We start from the raw sequence: 19,000 nt of genomic DNA on the forward strand, positions 1-19,000 counted from the left end.
AGCGTTTCAATTTACCTGGTGCTGCTCCTCGAGGGTTTTCATTTTGGCCGCCATCGCCAGGATCTCTTGATCCCTTCTCTGTATTTCAAGACGGAATTCGTCCAGCTGAGGTTCGATTCGGATGGGGTTGGGTGGTGGTTTTGGGGTGGTTGGAAAGGAACAAGTACAGATAACATTAGATCAGAGAGTGTTGCCACGCATGGTGTTGCCTGGGCTGGGGACTGATCCTTAGCCAGGACTACAAATACTTGGTGGTTGGTGTTCTTGGTCTGCTTGTTGTCTCAAAGTATCATTTGCTGTTGCAACTGAGTGTGAAATGAGCGAGTAGGAGGTGCGGACAGCGAGCTTACGCTTTGTATAGAATGAGAGTTGGTGGATGGGTGGTGGGTAATGCCTTGGGCCACCATGGGGATAGCCCAGTTATCGGGCTTAGTTTGGTACTTAACCTTAACCTAACCGCCCTGGTTGGGTGTCCTGTTCGGTGTTATCGTGTAGTGGGATGGTCTGTTTCGGTGTATGTCTGGTGTTTTCTTTCGGGGATCGGAGGTAGGAGGGTGTTCTGAACTAGTAGGTGACTTGGCTGCTTTTCCGTACGATGCTCGACGTTCGGTTTTCGTATGTAATTTTATTGTTTGCTTTCGAAAAGTTTCCATTTTATAATGCTTACAGCTTAGGTTAAGTTTAACAGATTTCGAGAATATTCTTGCTTGTCGGAATTAAGTCTGAATGCAATCTTAATTAGGTTTACAGTTAAATCATTGTATAAATAGTACATCCCGTGGGATCATAAATGTATATGCGTATAATAGAATATTAACCATAATTATTTAAATACAATACTAGTATATAGAGAGTTATGTATAATGTGTATATCTTATATCAATATTCAAATGCCTCGTTTCTTGTTCTGTTCGTCGTCTTGTAGAAAAGGGTTACAAATCAATCTGAGTCGAAGAGGAGAATCAAGTTTGGCTGAGCAACAAGAACAGAAGTAGGAAAAGCAAGTGGATAGTATCTTTGTATCTTTGTATCTAATTATCTATTCACACGCTCGCACATTGTGCTATCTTTCGAATTGGCTAGTGATAAGCTTTTATCTTTCGGTTACGCTCACATTCTTTGATGTACATATATCTATATGTATATATATATATACGTATATAAACAATTGAAAACAGTTTATCTATGAACACAATTTCTGTTTTTGTTATTCTTTTACGATTGCTGCATATTTTAGGGGTTCTCGAACTACGAACTACGACTAGGCAAAATTAAAGTAACTCCAGACTCACATCCCCGTATCAATTGATCTAGTATATATTTAAACACTACTTTAACAAGACTTTTTACTTTCTTTGAGAAATATCTACGCGTAATTTCGATTTTTAAGCACAAAAAACAGGTTAGCACGCTATAACCGATAGTCCGACTAAAGGGTTTCTATATTCAAAGGTAATCAGTAAAAGTAGTGAAGTCTAGCATGCATTCACTGTGAATTTCGAAACAATTTCCGTTACTTTGGGGCACAAAACTGAACCTAATGTCTGCCAGAGGTTGGGGTAGTGGCACTCTATATATTCCTTTGTATACTTATCGATGTCTACCGATTTATTAGTGTTTAAAGCGCTTCTTCGAATACGAAATACAAACACTAGTTGTGTACTCGACGTACATAATCATACACTATAGTATTATAGTATTCGCATAGACACATTTTGAATGCTTCTTCGATTCACTTTGCTTGATGTCTCAGACACACAAAAACTAATTCAACCAGGCGATCCAAAGCGATCCAATTAGATCCCCTATCACCTATCACCTATTCGGTTATAGATTGCACATACAAATTTCCATTGTTTCGTTCATAATTGACCTTCATTGCTAATCACACGCTAGTTTGCTCATAACTCTTGCATTTGCTTTTGCTGGGGAAGGCTTTGGGCTTTGACACTTAAAACGAAGTGTTGCACGGAGGAGGCGGAAGAAAGTCGAGTAAAGTAAATAATTTAGCAATGCACATTACGCCCACTAATGCGAGAGAGAAGTTATAATTGGATTAGGCTCCTGGTTAGTCAGGCTAGGAAGTTGGGTATAGTAGGTTGGGTATAGGAGGTCCTTGATGGCGCGGAAGTACTATGTCCATGCAAGGGTCGTTACTTACTCGCTTAAGCTTAGATTAGATAGAGTGTGTGTCTGTGCTGCACTAACAATTGGCTAAGTTGTCGAATGTTCATACTAAGTACGAGTTACTCTATAGGTTTTGATTTAATAAATTTCAAGCTTCGTTTTGTATTTGTTTTTCTTCTCGACTTCGATTTCGATTTTGTTTTTGTTTTGCCAGCAGGCAAAACTTGCTACTTTCACAGGCGAGACAAGTTTAAAGTAAACGTTATTTCATTTCGCTTTTCTCCTCTTGTGTATATATAAATTGTTGTTACGTGTGAGTAAATCTCAGTTTTAGTTTTATATACAGTCTTTTACTTCTGAGAGTCGAGAGCAAGGTTCTATAATTTCCAAAAAAAAAAAACATCCACAACAATTTGAATTCTCAGCCGAACTTTCGGTTCGGCTTTCGGTTTTCTTAATGCCCTGAGTGCTCTATGCAAAGAACGTAAGTCCAAATGTGTAACTAAAATCGGAGTAACATTGGAATTTGGTAGCTTTGTCTTTCGCTTCACTGTTTCTACTTTAAAATGGCACATGAAACAATAGTTCTCCTCATCCACATTCTCCATCGCGAACTGTCTTAGCTTAGCCTAGGTCTTCTAAGAGTATCCACTTTATTATCATATATGTTGTATATTGTTTGTATAATACTTGGTGTCTTTTCTTCTCCCTACGCGACAACTGGTTGATGCAGAGGAAAGCGTTAAATGCAGATCGGCCAGCCGTCTATATCTTCATCGCTATATCGTACAATATCGGTTATAGACGGTTAGCCCTTCCAATTTGGGGTCGTTTGCTCTCTGATTGTTATATATAGGATGCTGATGCTGATGCTGATTCTGATGCTGATTCTGATTAATGAGGCTGATTGATGATCATTTTAGATTTTTCGGGTTTCAATTTTTCGATGTCGGGGTCGTCAGATTTCGGGGAATAGGGTTTTTCTCGGTTTCTTTAGGAGTCTAGGGATAGCGTGTCTACGTCAAATTTAAAACTTACTTGTCGCTTATGCTCTTGCGGCAGTTTCGGGTAATCTAAGTCTAGTTTCGAGTATGGCAGATGGTGGTGATGGTGGGCTTGATGCGGCTGCTGCTGCTGATGGTGCGAATGCGAGTGCGGGTATGCCGTGTGATGCGAATGATGCGAGGAGTGGTGCGGATGCGAATGCGGATGCGGATGCGTATGGGAGTGGGCCGCATGATGCAGTCCATCCACATAGTCCCTGGCACTGCTGGCCAGCGTTCCTCCGAACGGACCGCTCGTGTTGGCCAGCGCCGCCAGCGGATGTGTCTGCAGATGGTTCTGGTGCTGGTGCACATGGTACTGGTACTGCGGATGCATCTGCTGCTGCACCGACGCTTGGATGTGCGAGTGTCCCAGCGGCGGTCCTTGGGATCCGCCGCCGTAGTGTTGCGTTCCCGCGAACTGCTGCTGCAGGTTGTAGGCCAGGGCGGCCGCCGAGGCTCCCGTTCCGGATGCGCCTGCCTGGTTCTGGTAGTACTGCGAAATGGCGGGATTGGAGGCGTGCAGCGACTGGTGGGCCATCAGCTGGCGCTGCTGGAAGGGGGCCAGGGGATTGCCGTAGCCCAGATCGGTCTGGTACGGATTCCCGTAGCCCCCGTACTTGCAGCCATAGCCCGTCGCGGTCGTCGTCGGGTAGCTGGACACCAGGTTCGTTACGGAGTACGCCGGACGCAGTCGGGCAGCCGCTGCAGCGGCACTCTGGGCCGCCGTCAGCTGGGTGGGCAGCACCTGCGCCTGCGGCTGGAAGTACATGTTGGGCTGCGAGGAGAAGCTCGTGGACATCTGCATAAGGTTATCGTTGAGGTACGGCGGCGAGGTGTCCCCCGGATGCAGGGTGGGGTAACTGGACACCACTCGACCCAGGCCCATGCCAACTCCAACTCCTCCTCCACCCAGTGGCGTGGTCACCAGCTGGCCCAATTGACGGGCCTGATTCGTGAGATTCAGGATCTGCGAGCTGCGCGATATCGACTTGTGTGCCTCGTTCAACAGATTCACAATGTTCGAGGAGCTGGTCTGCTGGAGCGGAGGTGCCGGATAGCCGTAGACATCATTGTACATAGTGGCCGAGGGCAGGCCGGCAATGCTGTAGCGCCTTCTCCGGATAGGCGAGGTTTGCTGGCACGGTCCGTAGATCTGGGGATCGTACAGTCCGTATCCACCAGCTGCCGTCGAGGTCGAGGGGCCGTACAAATCGTAGCCGGGCGGGCCGTAACCATTGCCCGAGCCGTAGGACAGGGGGCCCGGACCCAGACTTCCCGGCCCGTAGTACTGGCCAATAATGTCCGGCAATGGAGGACTGCTTCCGCTGGCGCCCGTGTAGTTATTGTACATCTGAAACGGGCGATTTCAAATGGTTGGTTGCTGTAACTGCTGTGACTGACTGACTGACTGGTAGTTGGGTTTTGGTTGGTTGGTTTTTCTGGTTTCTGGTTTTTCTGGTAACTGTTATCTGGTATCTGGTATCTGTGGTGTCAGTAGAGAGAGCTCTCTCCTTTTGGGTCTGTTGTTGGGTCTGGTGTTATCTGTTATCTGTTTCGATTTTCCGGCTTCGATGCGGTATCGCTCACACAGCTTTTGGCAGCTTTTGCTCTTGATTTCTTGATCATGATCGTGGCTTAACAAACATTAGCTATCTATCTGTGTACATACATACATACATATATATATATATATTTATATATTGAGGTGGTTTTCACATATATGTATAGTAGAATTGGCTTACATTTAACATAGCGAATGCGATTTTTGCCCGAAACACTTACGGACTATTCTGGCCCCATATTTGAAACGTGATTTATTTGCTTAGTTCTTGTTATCATAATTTTTGTTGTTTTTCTACAAGTTCTTCAGATTGTTTCTTGTTCGACTTTTTACACTTTTGCGCTTAATTTACAATAGGGTTTTGTAATAGAATGAGATTGGTTGATTATGAGTTATGTTTTTTCGGTACTGTTTGGTTTGGTTCGCTTTTCGTTTTTCCATTGGTTAACTTTCGTTCGGCTTTATATGGTTAGTTATATAGTTAGTTCTGAGGCACTTTCAACGGCTCTTGTAGGCACCCAAAAAAAGTTCAACAAGGGCGGGGGGTTGGGCTTAGGTGTTTGTGTGTGAGTGTGTCTGTGTGAGTGTGTCTGTGTGAGTGTGTGTGTCTGCGAAAAGGGGTGTGGTTTCGGTGGATTCGGGGGCGGAGAGGAGGCGCAACATGAAATGTGTGTCACTTGGTTGACAGCCACGAGGATGTGGCTGGTTTTTGTATCTATTTATGTGTGGATGCCTGTATCTTTGTAACTGAACATGTATGGGTGGCCCTGTAAGTGTGTCTGCGTCTGGGTGAATATATCTGTGAATGTATCTGTGTGTCGATGCTTCTCTTTTGTTGCTGTATTTGACTTGGTTCGTGTGATCGACGCGGCATACAAATGCAACTCGGATTCTGATTTCGTATTTCTCAGGTATATTCTTGGGTATTTGAGTACTTTAGTATTTCGGTATTTTTGTTTTGTACAATTTGCTTTCGGTATTTTGTTTGTACGCAGAAAAGAAACATAAATATTCGTATAACAATATATAGTTCAGATGCATTATAGAAATAACGTGCAAAAGTATATTTGTTAAATAATTTGGTTCGGTGTGTTGGAGAAACAAACAAAATATATATTCATATAGTTGTTTAGACAGACAGTGAAAGAGAGAGAGAATGTGTGTGTGAAAGAGACAGTCAGAGATTGAGATTGAGCTTGAGTTAGAGAGAGACGGTTACAAAGAGACTTATAGAGAGAGATGAAAAGAACGCAAGATGTGTGTGTCGTGTCAGACAGAGCAGAATATCACTTCTCTTCTTAATTCTTTTCTTAAACAGAGTGTATATTCCAGTGTAGGAGTGTTGGTGAGAAAGGGTCGGAACTGTGTGTGTTTTGTGTGTGTGTGCGAGTGGAACCCATCATGAGGATAGTGTTGTAGTTGTTGCATTGCGTGTTGTGTGAGAGTTCGAGTTTGATTTCGATTTTGGTTTCGAGTTCAAGTGGATCCGGTCAACGTTTGTAAGATAGTTGGTACGTTCGGTATTTACAAAAACCAAAAAGTAATATATCATACACAAACACGAGCGCACAGGGACACATTTGAATGTGTGTGAGTCGGGTGCAACGATACGACAACAATTGTTGCCTATTTTTCGGCCTCGAGATGGACTTGGAATCTGGGCTTTTTGGTGGGCGGTGGGTGGCGGGTCGGAAGATCGGGGTTTTCGGGGGTCTCAGTCTGTAGTAAGCGGAATAACGCAATCAATATCAAAAACAACATACTGAAGAGTAACATATTTATATATGTATATATATATGTAATTGAATTTGAAGATATTCGAATATATATATAAAGAGCGACAGAGACAGAGAGAGAGAGAGAGAGAGGAAGAGAGTGAGTGGGAGTAAGAGAGACAGAAACAGAGAGGTTGAGTATATATTCATATGTTTGTTAGCCATATTGTGGATATATATACACGTCATAATTGTTTTATCATTTTATCGTCAAAAAGTTGTCAGTAAATGAAAGATTTCCTTTTTTCATCTTTTCTTTCCTTTCTTCCGTCTACTCGAAGTATTAATCAATTTGTTATTGCTTTCCCTTTGGTCCTTTTTTTGTTATTTATATTTATGTTGATGTTATTTTTTTGGTATCGTGCGAAAATATTACAAAAGCATATTGTAAATAGTTGCATACGTTCTTTTCGATTCTTGGTAAACAAATTTGTTTTCATATTTGTCATAGCATTTCTTCAATTTTTTTTGTTTTTTTTTGGTGATCGCTTTTAGAACAACAACAAAATATATGTTTTTGATGTAATTAAAAAAGATCAATTCTGGAAACAAATATATACTTTGAATTCATTAATTGCGTCGCTTGATTGGTAATTTATTATTCAAGACTGGTTGCCTACGTTTTAAGACGTTTTTGTGTGGATTTAATTTTGGTTCATTAAGCCAATTATTGGAGCCATTACAATCGATAAGTTTCGTGAAAAAATCATCTGCATCTTTTGGCAATAAAATGACAAAAGAATTATTCTTGTATGCTAAACAGATCACAGTTCACTAATGGTTTGTTAATTCGTATCTGATCAATTCAGTTGAGGTTTTACTTTCTGATTTGCGATTAATGTTTTACTTTGATTTCTAAGTTTTGCTCTTTGGTGTGTTGGTTAAATGTTATATATTACTTTTTGATTATGTAAGAACAGTAAGAAAAAGGAGTTCAAAAATCAGCGTTCCGTTCAAAATGCTAAGTTTAAAGTTTAACAAACATTTCGTGAGTGTGTGTGTATGTGGTGTGTGTGGGGTCTCAAAGTAAATCGAAAGTACAAAGCGAGTGTAGAAAACTATACTATATACTATAATTAAACGATTACACAAACAACATTAAGACACAAAACATACATTTACATATTTTAGGGCTTGTAGTAAAACAAAGATTAGTATAAATTTGAAAAATGATGCCAAGAGAGATAAAAGGAGAGAGACAGAGAGCGAGGCAGAGAAGGAATACGAGAAAGAGAGCGCAGGTGAGCAGAACACTTAAAATAATGCCAAGAACTTTTGCTCACCCACGCACACACACACACACAAACACATGGAAATGGCGGACCGAAATAACAACATTTTGGTTACAAGGTTACGTATACGTCACGTGTGTTTGTGTGGGACTACAATGGAAAGAGAGGGGCTACAAAGACGGAAAGAGAGATGGATAGAACAAGAGAGAGAGAGAGAGAGAAAGGGAGAAGGAGTGAGAGAACAAAGGCAAAGTAAGAGGCGAAATCAAAAGCCGAGTGGGTGGATGTGTGGTTGTATGTGGGTGGAAGTGTGTTAAGTGCCAAATACATGTAGCAGAGTGTATATTTTGTGGCTATTCAACCATTTTGTTGCTATTTTCGTTTGTTGCGTGCCCAGCAGAAATCACAAAATTAAAAACAAACCCGTAAAGCGGAGTCTTGCAAACTGAAAAGAAAGCTTGGGGGAAACAATTTCAATTTTATGACTCCGTGAGGCAGAAGGATAAGGCCAGAAAAAGGAAGAGAGAGAGAGGAAGAGAGAGACTGTACCCCCACGACATTGACATGTGGGCACATCACGCAGGACAAACAAAGGGAATGCAAAACATTAAAACGGTAGGGGGGAAGTCCCGCTTTTCAATGGGGATCCCCTTTTCCTCGCGTTAATCATGACAAATCATCACGTTCACGTTTCGTTTCGTTTGTGCCCGTGTTTTTTGTAAGCAAGGCCAGACAGAGTCCCTTTCCCTATTGTGTCCTGTCTGCCATTCACTACCTATCGTCCCTCAGAATTCTCGCCTTAACCCATTGTCGGTTGCTGTCCCATCTCTCGCCTCCACGCACGTGCCTGATGGAAATGTATTTCAAGTGACATTTATGAAGTGCATCCCTGTCGGCTCTCGTTTTTTAGAATTTCGGTGCGCTAGGCTTTTCTGTTAATGAGCGTGGATACCGAAGGGTTAAGGCGAAAGGGGTGTTAAGGTTGCATGGCTGTGTATATGCTTCTTGCACTTTTCTGCAAGTTCGCCCTGTTGCCGAATTTCACTAATTACGCAGAAAAGCAGGCAATGCGCTTTCCCCATTTTAGCCAGTATTAGTGTGCGACTGTGTTAGTTAGAAAGTGTCCTGGTGTGTGTGTGCGCTGATATGTGCCACTGTGTGTGTGAAATTTAATTTGCAACTCGAGGCCACAAGAGGACAGGCTAAACTAAAGAAGTTTAACCAGTTTTGTTTGTTTTGCGTGCTAGTTGCAAGCACAGAGAAAAACTCTCAAGAACGTTTAGTTGCTCTTAATTTCGTTATTTTCAGTTTCTCTCGATATTCTGCGTCCTTTTCCGTTAGAAGAAACTATAATAGGTTTATAATTTTAAAAATATCAGAATTGTCTTTGCATCGTATTTTTAAAAGTAATGGTAACTCCTATCGTTACCAATTACAATGTTACTTTTGATATACATAAGTAATAACTTTTTCAACAAATGCAAATCATTCATTAGAGCAGTACCAAACATTTTTGGTTAAATACATTTCTGTGTTATCCTGGATACAAAATCTTTAATATTAGCCAATTTGTATGAAGACCTCAACCTTTCAGAGCCGATATATCTTGCATTTATTTGGTAAAACTTAAAAACTGATTTTCCTCTGCATGAAGTTTTTATGTGCTTTCCCTCTCTCTTCGAGTCGCCTTATTCCTGCCGCCCACCCTTCCACCTCCCCGCCCCTTTGGGAGTTGCTCATGTTACGCCTTGACAGGACATTTAAATGGCTTTCGGTGTCTGGGTGCCTTGCAGCGCCTACTGCAGCGCCCCATTGATGGGGTAGCCATCGTTTTGATTTACACTACACCCTGTGTACCATGACCATCGCCACCCTTGGAATTTTCGCCCACAGACATTTTGGTTAGATGCATTTCGTCGGTTTGGTTGGTTTGTTATGCGAACTGCCTTTTGGCTGATTGACTTTTGAATGGAGTTGAAGTTTCTGTTCTGTTCTGGTTCTGGTTCTTGTTCTTGTGTGCTAGATGATGAGTAATGACATTTCGAGCTGAGCTGATTTGATGACTGGATGATGATTCGCTGTTGGTTTTCGTGGATTTCAGTTGCCGCAGTTGTCTGACTGACTGACTGGATGGGGTGACTGTTTCCGGTAAAACCAGTGGGCGGTACAATACCTTGTAGTAGACATAGGCATTGTCCATAGATTTCTGGGTCTCTCGCCTGAGTCTTTAAGTGCTAATGTTGCTGCAATCGCAATGTTGCAGTGTTGCAGGGTTGCTGTATTGCAGAATTGCAGTTCGTTGTACTTGGGCTTAGTGCTGCCTAGCCGCTATTTATGTAATTTGAGCTGGCCGCCGTTGTTGTGCGCAGGTGTGTGTTATTGTAATACAATAATAAACTGCTGCTTCCCCGTTACTTTTTACTTTATACCATTCACTCTTCACTTCTCCCCTGTTTCTTGGCGCTGTTTCCTGCTTCTTAGCGCTGTCTGCTTAGTGCAAATGCAATGTGAGTGTGAGTGTGAGTGTAACCTTCTGGCTCACCATACACACGCACACATTTTCACCGGGGGAAGGGACACGTACACGTACACGTACACGTACACGTACACGTACACGCTCACTGCCACACAGACAGGACGAAGAGCTATAAAAAGAAATTGTTGTTGTTTTTCTCGCTGTCCTTTGGCGTTGTTGCTAGTTAATGTTTGCTGCGAAAGATTTTTTTGGCTGCTGTGGCTGCTTAAGCAAAAATTATTGATTTTATGCTGCTCTGCTTTTCTGCTCTTCTGCTGCTGCTACTGCTTTTCCTGCTGATTTTCCTACTGCTTTTCCTTCAGCTGCTGAACGATGGGATGCAGGGTTTGAAAAATTGCACTGGCACTCTCGATTTAAGCTATTATTTTCACACAGACACTGACATTCACAGGTAAAGGCACAATAATGAAATGCTCGACATTCCTATTTATCTACATCCTTTTGCGGTCAAGGAATGGAATTTTCATTTAAATATTCTCTTTTTTTCCTGCACAGCACACGCGTTCGCGCCACGAGTGGGATCTTCTTTCGCGATTCTATACGGACGATATTGGTGTTCGTGTGGTTTTTTGTATCCTAGCACAATCCTAGTTCACTTGGCTTTGGCTCGCTGCCCACTACCGAATTTTTTTGCCATTTGCCTGTGCCAAAACTTTATTTCTTCTGTACGATTTGCGACGCGCTCTGCTCGATTCAAAATCAGTTCCTTTTTTAGTCCGTTTCTCGGCTCGACGGCTGGAGCGTTGCGTGTACAACTGTTCGCGCCTGCGGAGCTTTTGCGACCACGAGGCTACTCAGCAGCATGCCATATCGCTCATCCGCACCGTTGCTCGGCCACTCCACTCTCTGCTCAGCTTTCACTCGTCGCTCGTTCTTAGGGATTTGAGTCACGTAGATTTCGGCACTTTGTGGGCTCAACTTTTGGCACTCACTCGAAGCAATAGCAATGCTCCTGGCATTGGGTTTTGATAAGATTTGCCAAAGCTCGTGCTTTCAACACTCCTTAGTTATCTGGTTCTTAGAAAAAGATTATATGTTCTAACCATTTCAGATAATTTTTAACTGAGTTTGTATTGTAAGTTTGTATTAAGCTTTAGATGCGGTAAATACACAGTCAATCCATAAATCTTTAAAAATTGGACTAAGGATTTGTATGATTTCAGCTAATATTGAGCAATGTACGATGTCCTATCTATATATCTTCTCGAATATGGTCCTTGAACATTTGCGATCGGCACATGCCCTCCTTGTTCGTTTATAATTCCGAACTTAGCGACATCATGATGTCGTTAGCTTTGAGTATTTAGTCCGCAGTCAATCGGCTTTCGGCACTGAGTTCACCACTCATCCGCGCAGCTTTTGGGATTCGGCTTTCGTCCCGATTGAGTCGCATTCCCGATTTCCGCTCTCAGGGCCAGTCATGTGGTCTGTGGCACGAGAAAAGCTTTCCAGGCCGAGCGAGAGCTTTTACGTTCATTTACGCTCAAAAGCTGGCGGCAATATTGATTGCTTGCCAAAGGCCAGTGGAGCGGAGCGAGGAGAGAGAGAGGGAGAGGGCGAACTCGCTTTGCAGCTACTCGCTGCGAGCTTAACCCTGCACTGGCTGCGGCTGGTTGAAACGGCCTTTCCTGCAACTGAAGGCCTGCGCACGACGTGGACTGCACTTCTCGAGCAGCTGACTTGCGGGCGGTCCCACCTCTGCTACCTGCCACGCCCCCTTACCGGATAAGCCTCCACCCCCCATCTCAAATTGCCCCAACGAATGGCATTCCGGGCGCGCTGGCCCACAAAAGTAGGCAACACTTTGCATATTAAGGCAGCTTCCATTCAATTATTATGCTAAGTGGGCAGCTCATTAGGCAGTCATTTGTTTTCGGATATGCCAGAACAAATTGAATTCCTTTGCCTCCTTCGCCGTGCTAATCGATAATGCGGAGTGCAAACTCCGCCCGGCACCTGTCCCTTATGCATTTGTATCTCCTTAACACACTTAACTTGCAGGGGTTTTTTCAGCGACTGCAAAATGAATTTTGCGGTAGGCCGCGTAATTATTTTATGCCCCCGCAAAAACAAAGAGCTCCGGCAACCAGCAGCATAATATATCAAGCGTTGAGCGAGGCCCACTGGCAACCATAACGAGCTCCCAGCACCCAGCTCCCAGCACCCAGCTCCCAGCACCCAGTCTCCCCTCGTAGCGCCATGGTAACCCCCATGTCTTCCGTGCTCCATGCCCATTATTATTTATGCGTATGCAGAGGACACAGGGCTGGTTCTTTCGCCGGCAACTTTGTGTGTGCGGGTGTCGTGTGAGTTTTATTTAGTGACCTGCGAGTGAAATGCCTGCCGCAATCGGTTGGCGTTGCTGGGGGAATTTAATACGGAGCGGGCAGTATTTTATGGGTTTTCTGTCATGAATTAAAGCCCTGCACTTTTAGCCTTTAAATTTACGACAGGCGAAATTTTCACTGCTTCCTACGGTTCTCTAGTTCATCCCTCATTTACAGCCCAATTTATGATTTATTCTCCCAAAATTGGGCAATTGCAAATGCGGACGTGCTCTACCTATGACATATAACTTGTGGCAAATTCCTTAGACCAACAATTGTGCAGCTTATACCCACTTATTGCTCTTTTACTTTTGTAAATATGGTAGAAATTACTATTCAATAATAATCTGAAATGGCTTTGCTAGAGCTGCTATTCAAACAACTTTTCAGACGCTCCTAAGTATCCTTTCCAGGACTGTCCCAATCAGACCCACTTCTGCGGTTCGGCCCCAACGCACTTAAGTCCGCTCCTGAGGCGGCATGTGCCAATCCCCGTAAGACATGTACAGCCCCGTTTACCCCGTTTACCCCGCTTCGGCCCGGCTTAGGTTGCTAATTAAAATTCAGCCATTGGCATCGTTTTGCATAGTTTCTAATTTGGCAGAGCGTTGCGAGAAGACGGAGGGAGCAGAAGAGGGAGGGAGCAGGAGGAAGAGGGGGACAGGACATGAAGCCGAGTGAGGGCGAGCCAAACAACATGAATATTTGAATATGGATCTGTGTGGTCTGGCATACTGAGCAGCATGCTAAGCTTTGGTCATCGGCAGTCGGGGGTTAAGCCGGGTTGGATTGGCCCTAAGAAGGTCTTTAGCTCAGAAGCGTTTTTTATATCGCATTTAGCATTTTTTGTTTCCTTCTACGAGTAGCAAACACACACTCACCCTTACCCCTTGCTCCTCCTGAGCAAATTTCTTGATTTCACGCTCCAAATCAAGCTGTCTCGTTGTTGTTGTTGCGTTTGTTGTTGCGTTTGTTGTTGTGTTTGTTGTTGTGGGTTTAGCCGAAGTGAGAAGGTTGAGTATCGCATAAGTTTGTTAGATTTGTGTACATATTATATATGTATGAGCGTGCCAGAGTGCTTGGTTTGGGGTCAAATGTAAGCCGAAAGTTTGAGCATCAAGCAGACAAAGTGGCGTCGGTTAAATGGCCATAAGAAGCCGACAATAAAACCAAGTGGGTCCCCTACAAAGTATATTCGCATATTCCAGCCGAGATGTGCACATACATGCGTGCCCCGGGCCTCTGGGCGGCTTACATAAGAGTGCCAAAAGTCAGGGCGGCCAGAGTGGAAAAAGTCGATTCAATGCGGCTCAACTTGGGCCAACTTGCTAAACAAGATGAATTATTGAAAGTTTTCCACCCGAAAGAGGGTTAAAGGGGTCTGCGGGGTCTGCGAGGTGTGCGGAGTGCGCCGGCAGCTGCAGCCTGCAATAAATAGAATCTGCGCCACCGAAAATAGGAAATGTAAAACGCAGTGGCCTCGAAAGAACTGCGCCCGCCGATTGCTCTCTTTTCCGGCCCTGTTAACGTGGCGAATACGCAACAACTTTTAATTGCTCGCCCGTCAGAAAGAACAAAAAACAAAAAAACGAAATAACAAAAAAACGAAGCGGTGGGCAAAATTTGTTTTCCTTTGTATGGTCATGTGGGCGGGTGTCTTTTTGCTTTAGACCGGTTTTGTGGGCTGATTTTTAATTACTGCTGTCCGGCCGTGTAACTATGCCGCATTTCCTCCGACCATTTGTGTGCTTTATCAGTGACAAATTAATTTCGAGCCTCGCCAATCGCCGGTCAAGGCGGTTGTTGTTCTGTCCCGCCTTCCATTCAATTGGTATAATATAATATACCAAAGCCAATCCCTGCAAGCCCTCTGGCTGCAAAAAAACGTACAAAGCCGTACGCAGAAATTAAATGCGCTTCCCGAAAAAAGCCAATGGGCGATGAGCCAAAAAAGACAGGGGGAAAAAAAACGCCTTTTGAATACTTATTGTGCAGGGAATGCCATAGAAATGGGGCCCAGAAAAGGATGCTGAGCTCATGCAAATGGCTTAAACGCCACGGGGACTCAGTGCAGAGCTCAGATAAAATATGAAGTTCAGAATTCAGTGAAGAGTAGTGGCCATTCTTAGCTAATATCAGTCATTTTTATGGCCAAAGCACATGGATAAGATGCAAATTTGAATTTCGAGGCTGACCCTTTTTGACTTTTGCTAGCTGTTAAATGGTCGATATCTATCTAGGAATGGCCAGCTGAGTGTTTAAAGTGTTAGTAATTTGATGACTTCACAAAGAGACTCCATTTCTGTTTTCTCGAACACTTGAATGCCAATCGCACAATGAGAACATTTTCCATTTGCGCAGGGTACTCCCTTTGGGTTGTTGCCTGGCCGGCGTCTGTTGTCCTTAAATAGATTTTGTTTCTGTATCAAGGTTATTTATGCTGCCCACTGGGAATTTGCCCAACTGTCTGACCAAGCTCTGGAAATGCTTTTTCGTATTTTCTTCCCCTCCCTGGTTTTCCCTTTTCCGCACTTTATTTTTTCTGTGTGCTTGGCTGGCTGCCTTTTGTTCCGTTTGAGCTGGATATTACGCATACGCCGTGTGTGCTTGTGAGGGAGTTTAGCTCGGGGCACACATGTAATTAAAGGGGGTGTACGAATTCGGATCAGTAATAAGCAGTTGGCTGTTTGCCGTGTCCTTGGGGAGGTCGACGGGTAGAAAGTTAAGCTGCAACTGCAGCAGCGACTTCGGACTTATTTCAGATTGATTTCCCGGGGGGAGGCATTACGTATCCGCCCAGGCCTCGGGCCCCCGGCCCTGCCCCCGCCCGCGCCGATAAATAATGGAATGCAACAATGGAGGGGTAAATGCACTTTTCCAGGAACTGGCAATGCATTACTGCAGCATGCATAAATGGGGCACGCGAAGATGCCTCCATTGTGGCGCCGAAAAGTGTGCAACAAAATCGAGATTTTATTGGGTGGCGAACAAAGAAATGACTAAGCTGCTGTCGGAGTGTGAGTGTGTGCGTGAGTGTGAATGGGATTGTGAGAGTGTGTGTGTGTGTGAAGGTGTAGGTGTAGGTGTGTGGGATACGTGTATGGGTGCACTGCACTTAATGTTAATTTGAACGACGTTCATTGATGTTGACTGCCTCCACTGTCCTCATTCGCGTCGGCACAACGTTGCAAATTAATTAAGCGACAACGGCAACAAGAACAAAACAGTACAAAATATGCAAAACATGTAGCAAAACAAATGGAAAGTGTCAGGCTCTGTGGCCGTGTGTCTGAGTGTCCATGTGGGAAATGAAAAATCAACAGTGGGAAACAGTGTGAAAACACTACGTACAACTCAAGCTTTAGTTGGCATAAAAGCGAACATTTTCTAGGCTCTACATTTTCTTTTTTTTTTAACTATATTGTAACAGTTATAAAGCGGTGTGTATTTATAAGATGTGGTATAAGTGTAGGTATATCGAGTATATATGGCTTAAGGTCTGCGTGTGTGTGTCTTGGGTTCAACAAAAAGTGGTAAAAGTTCTGATGCTGCATCAAATGTATCGAACTCAAGATGCATAAAAAGTGTTTTTCGTATTCGGAGGGAAAGGCCAGGCGGGGAGAAAGGGAGAGGGGAAAGTTCTCCCTTTCTCCCCAGCTGCCCGTGTACGAAATCATTCTCTAGAGCATTGTTTGCCGAACGAAAGAAAATTAGAGAGATAGATTGACAGAGACATATAGAAAGGTAGTCTGAGAGTCGGGGAGCGAGAGTGGGGCTCGACCTCGTCCCTCGTATCCGGTGAAGAGTGGCAAGGGGCTCCAAAGCATATGATCGGGTCTTACCTGCTTCTGGGCCATGGCCTGCATCTGCTGGAACATCTGGCGCTCCTCCTCTTTGCCTGCAAGCAAGTAATGATATCGTAAATAAAATAACGCGCCCATGCCAAATCCATGGACTCACCCATTCCCTTGGCCTGCAGCATTTCCAGCAGCTTCTTGATGCTCTCGTCGCGGGCGATCAGTGTTTGCTTCTGGGTCTCCACCCGGCACTCGAGATCCTTGATCGTCTCGCGCAGGATGCTGATCTCCCGCTGCAAGTGGTCGTTCTCCGCGTAGATCGCCTCCATCTGCTGCTGCATCTCCAAGTTGGGCTGTCGCATTCGCAGGCGCAGCTCCTCCTCCAGCTGGCGCACCAACATCGCTTGTTTCTGCGGAGCGTATCGTTTAAATTATTAACGAAACATACTTATTATATTTTATATTTTAAAATGTATTGTGGCATTGAAACCTTATGTTCTAGATCAAATCAGAACTATCAGTTAGCTTATCCTGGTTCATTGAGTGCAAAATACCCGCACTCACCTGGTTCTCCGTGCTGAGCAGCTTCAACTGATCGTTGATCAGACTGTACTTGGCGCTCTCCTCCTTGCGCAGTGCCCGCTCCTTCTTGAGCTCCGGCGACCAGAAGGTCTTGATGCTGTGCATCGAGCTGCCCAGCTTCTGGTTGGTCAGCTCCAGTTCCCGCTTCAGGTTCCCCAGCTCCCGCTGCAGGTCGGTGTTCTGGTGCTGCAGGTCGCCCAAATAAGCTCGATCCGATGTGGGCCCCATGCCCGTATTGTATCCACCCATGGCGCTGGGACTCTGGCGCGCTGATCTGCCATAGAGCTCGTCCTCTAGGTACAGGCCCCGTTCGAGGGATCTGTCCCTGGAGCGGTCGCGGGGCTCCCGAATGGGTATGAACTCGCGATCGTGGGGATCAACGAGTCCGCCGCGATCCAGCGATTGGTAGCGGGTTCCTAGGTGGGATTAGTTCGAAGCGTGCTTTAGTTGTGGGCTTGTGTTTTCTATTTAGCAACTTAGCTAGGGTTACTTCACTCTTAGATAAAATAATAGTACTTCGAGGTCAATTTGAAAAGGCAAATTTTATTATTATTCGTTGCGCCCTGGCTTCATATGCTTCAAAAGTTTATGTCTTCTGCCTTGTAAACATTTTGTTTACAAATCATTGTTATACTCTTAAGACAAGTACAAATTGATTAAAAGCTATATTTTGCCTTAGCCATACGAGATTATATCTTATGTCTGATTCAGCCTGCCTTAAAAATCGGAACAAATTGACCTCGAAGATATAAAACTTATTCTGTGCCCCATTCGAAAGCTGCGAAGGTTATTACTTGGATAGTCCATGGCATGGGCCATCGGTGGTCTGCTGGCGCTCCGGCTGCGATGGTGACCCGCTCCGGCCGGACTGGTTGGCTCATCCATGTCGCGGTAGTATGGACTGCCCATTGCTGAAATTCACACACACACAGAATTCATGAGGATGACCAAATGAGGATGACGGAACGGGCGGAACAGGTGGTGGTTTTATCTCTGGTGGTGGTTCAGGTGGTTGTTTCGTGTTTTCGTTTTGGCCACCAGAACAAAAGGAACGCAACCAAAGAAAAGTATACAGAGTGACTTGCTAGAGGTGGCAACTAGTGCAGTGGAGTCTCTGCCTCATTTCCTTCCGTTTTTTCTAATTTCTCAGTTGGGTTTGTTTTGGTTTGGTTGGGTTTGGTTTGGCTGGGTTAGGTTAGTGGCAAGGAACGCAGGTTACTAAAAAGGAAATGCAAAATGAAAAGCCAACAAACGAAGGCGGGTAGGAGTGTTTGTCGTGTCCCGGCTTTGCCCTCCGCCCATACAACCCGGTCGTAAGCCCGCTACCCTGTATGTCCTGGCCCCTTGTTCATATTTCATATCCCAGCCCACCGTCGAGGGCCATAAACTAAGTTTGGCCCGGCACGAAATCATTTTGCACGTCAGAGCACGAAACTAAATTTGCGGTTCCGCCAACGTCCTTGTCCGCCACTACTCACTACTCAGTGTTCAGTGTTCAGTGTTCAGTACTCAGTGTTCGACTCATAAATGGTTTATTCAAGCCCCCCGCAATGGCGGCCAAATGCTAATTAGCTGGCGTAATCAAGTGCTGACCCCGTTCAAGTGCAAAACAGTTTAGCTAACCATAATTGTAATCCAGTTTGAGGCTTTGATATCAAACGCGTGGCTCCGGGCAAAGTTTCAGATGCAGATTCAGTTCAGTTTCGGCTGCAGTGATAGTCGTTGGTGATATTTTCCAAGGTGCACTTCTCCGCAGTGGTTTTCCTAGTGTTTCCTAGAGTCAAACGGCTCAGCTGTGGGCCATTTCCCAGTTCTGTTGTCCCGGTTCCTGGTTCTAATGCAATTTCCCGGCAGCGGCAGCTGCTTCACGGAAAATTCCCATCCAATCCCCGCGTGGAATTCAATTTGCATGTGTTGGAGTGTCGGGTGTGAAGTGTCGGTTGTGGAGTGTCGAGTGCCGTTTGTGGGTTTGTGTGGGTTAATTGAAATGAAAATCGGTTGAGATTCGCAGGATGAG

At 44.6% G+C, this 19,000-nt stretch overlaps 1 protein-coding gene across 6 annotated transcripts in view; it reads right to left on the bottom strand.

Moving 5' to 3' along the window:
• The window catches only part of LOC122622921 (myosin-9), a 34,163-nt gene that overhangs the window by 14,336 nt on the left and 827 nt on the right, over window positions 1–19,000 (bottom strand). For 3 of the 6 annotated variants that reach the window (XM_043801707.1, XM_043801681.1, XM_043801699.1), the window contains exons 2-7: window positions 18,607–18,846; window positions 17,778–17,894; window positions 16,966–17,399; window positions 16,565–16,811; window positions 16,447–16,502; window positions 16–105 (exon numbers count right to left, since the gene is read on the bottom strand). In XM_043801707.1, the coding sequence (XP_043657642.1) occupies window positions 16–105; window positions 16,447–16,502; window positions 16,565–16,811; window positions 16,966–17,399; window positions 17,778–17,892 (942 nt within the window). In that variant the 5' untranslated portion in view covers window positions 17,893–17,894; window positions 18,607–18,846. Of the gene's footprint in view, window positions 1–15; window positions 106–3,165; window positions 4,525–9,914; window positions 10,330–16,446; window positions 16,503–16,564; window positions 16,812–16,965; window positions 17,400–17,777; window positions 17,895–18,606; window positions 18,847–19,000 lie in introns of those variants that run through there. The other 3 variants (XM_043801723.1, XM_043801691.1, XM_043801714.1) reach the window with 3 other exon arrangements.

This window comes from Drosophila teissieri, chromosome 2L (assembly GCF_016746235.2).
Source record: "Drosophila teissieri strain GT53w chromosome 2L, Prin_Dtei_1.1, whole genome shotgun sequence".
In the NCBI taxonomy this organism is placed as follows: Eukaryota; Metazoa; Arthropoda; class Insecta; order Diptera; family Drosophilidae; genus Drosophila; species Drosophila teissieri.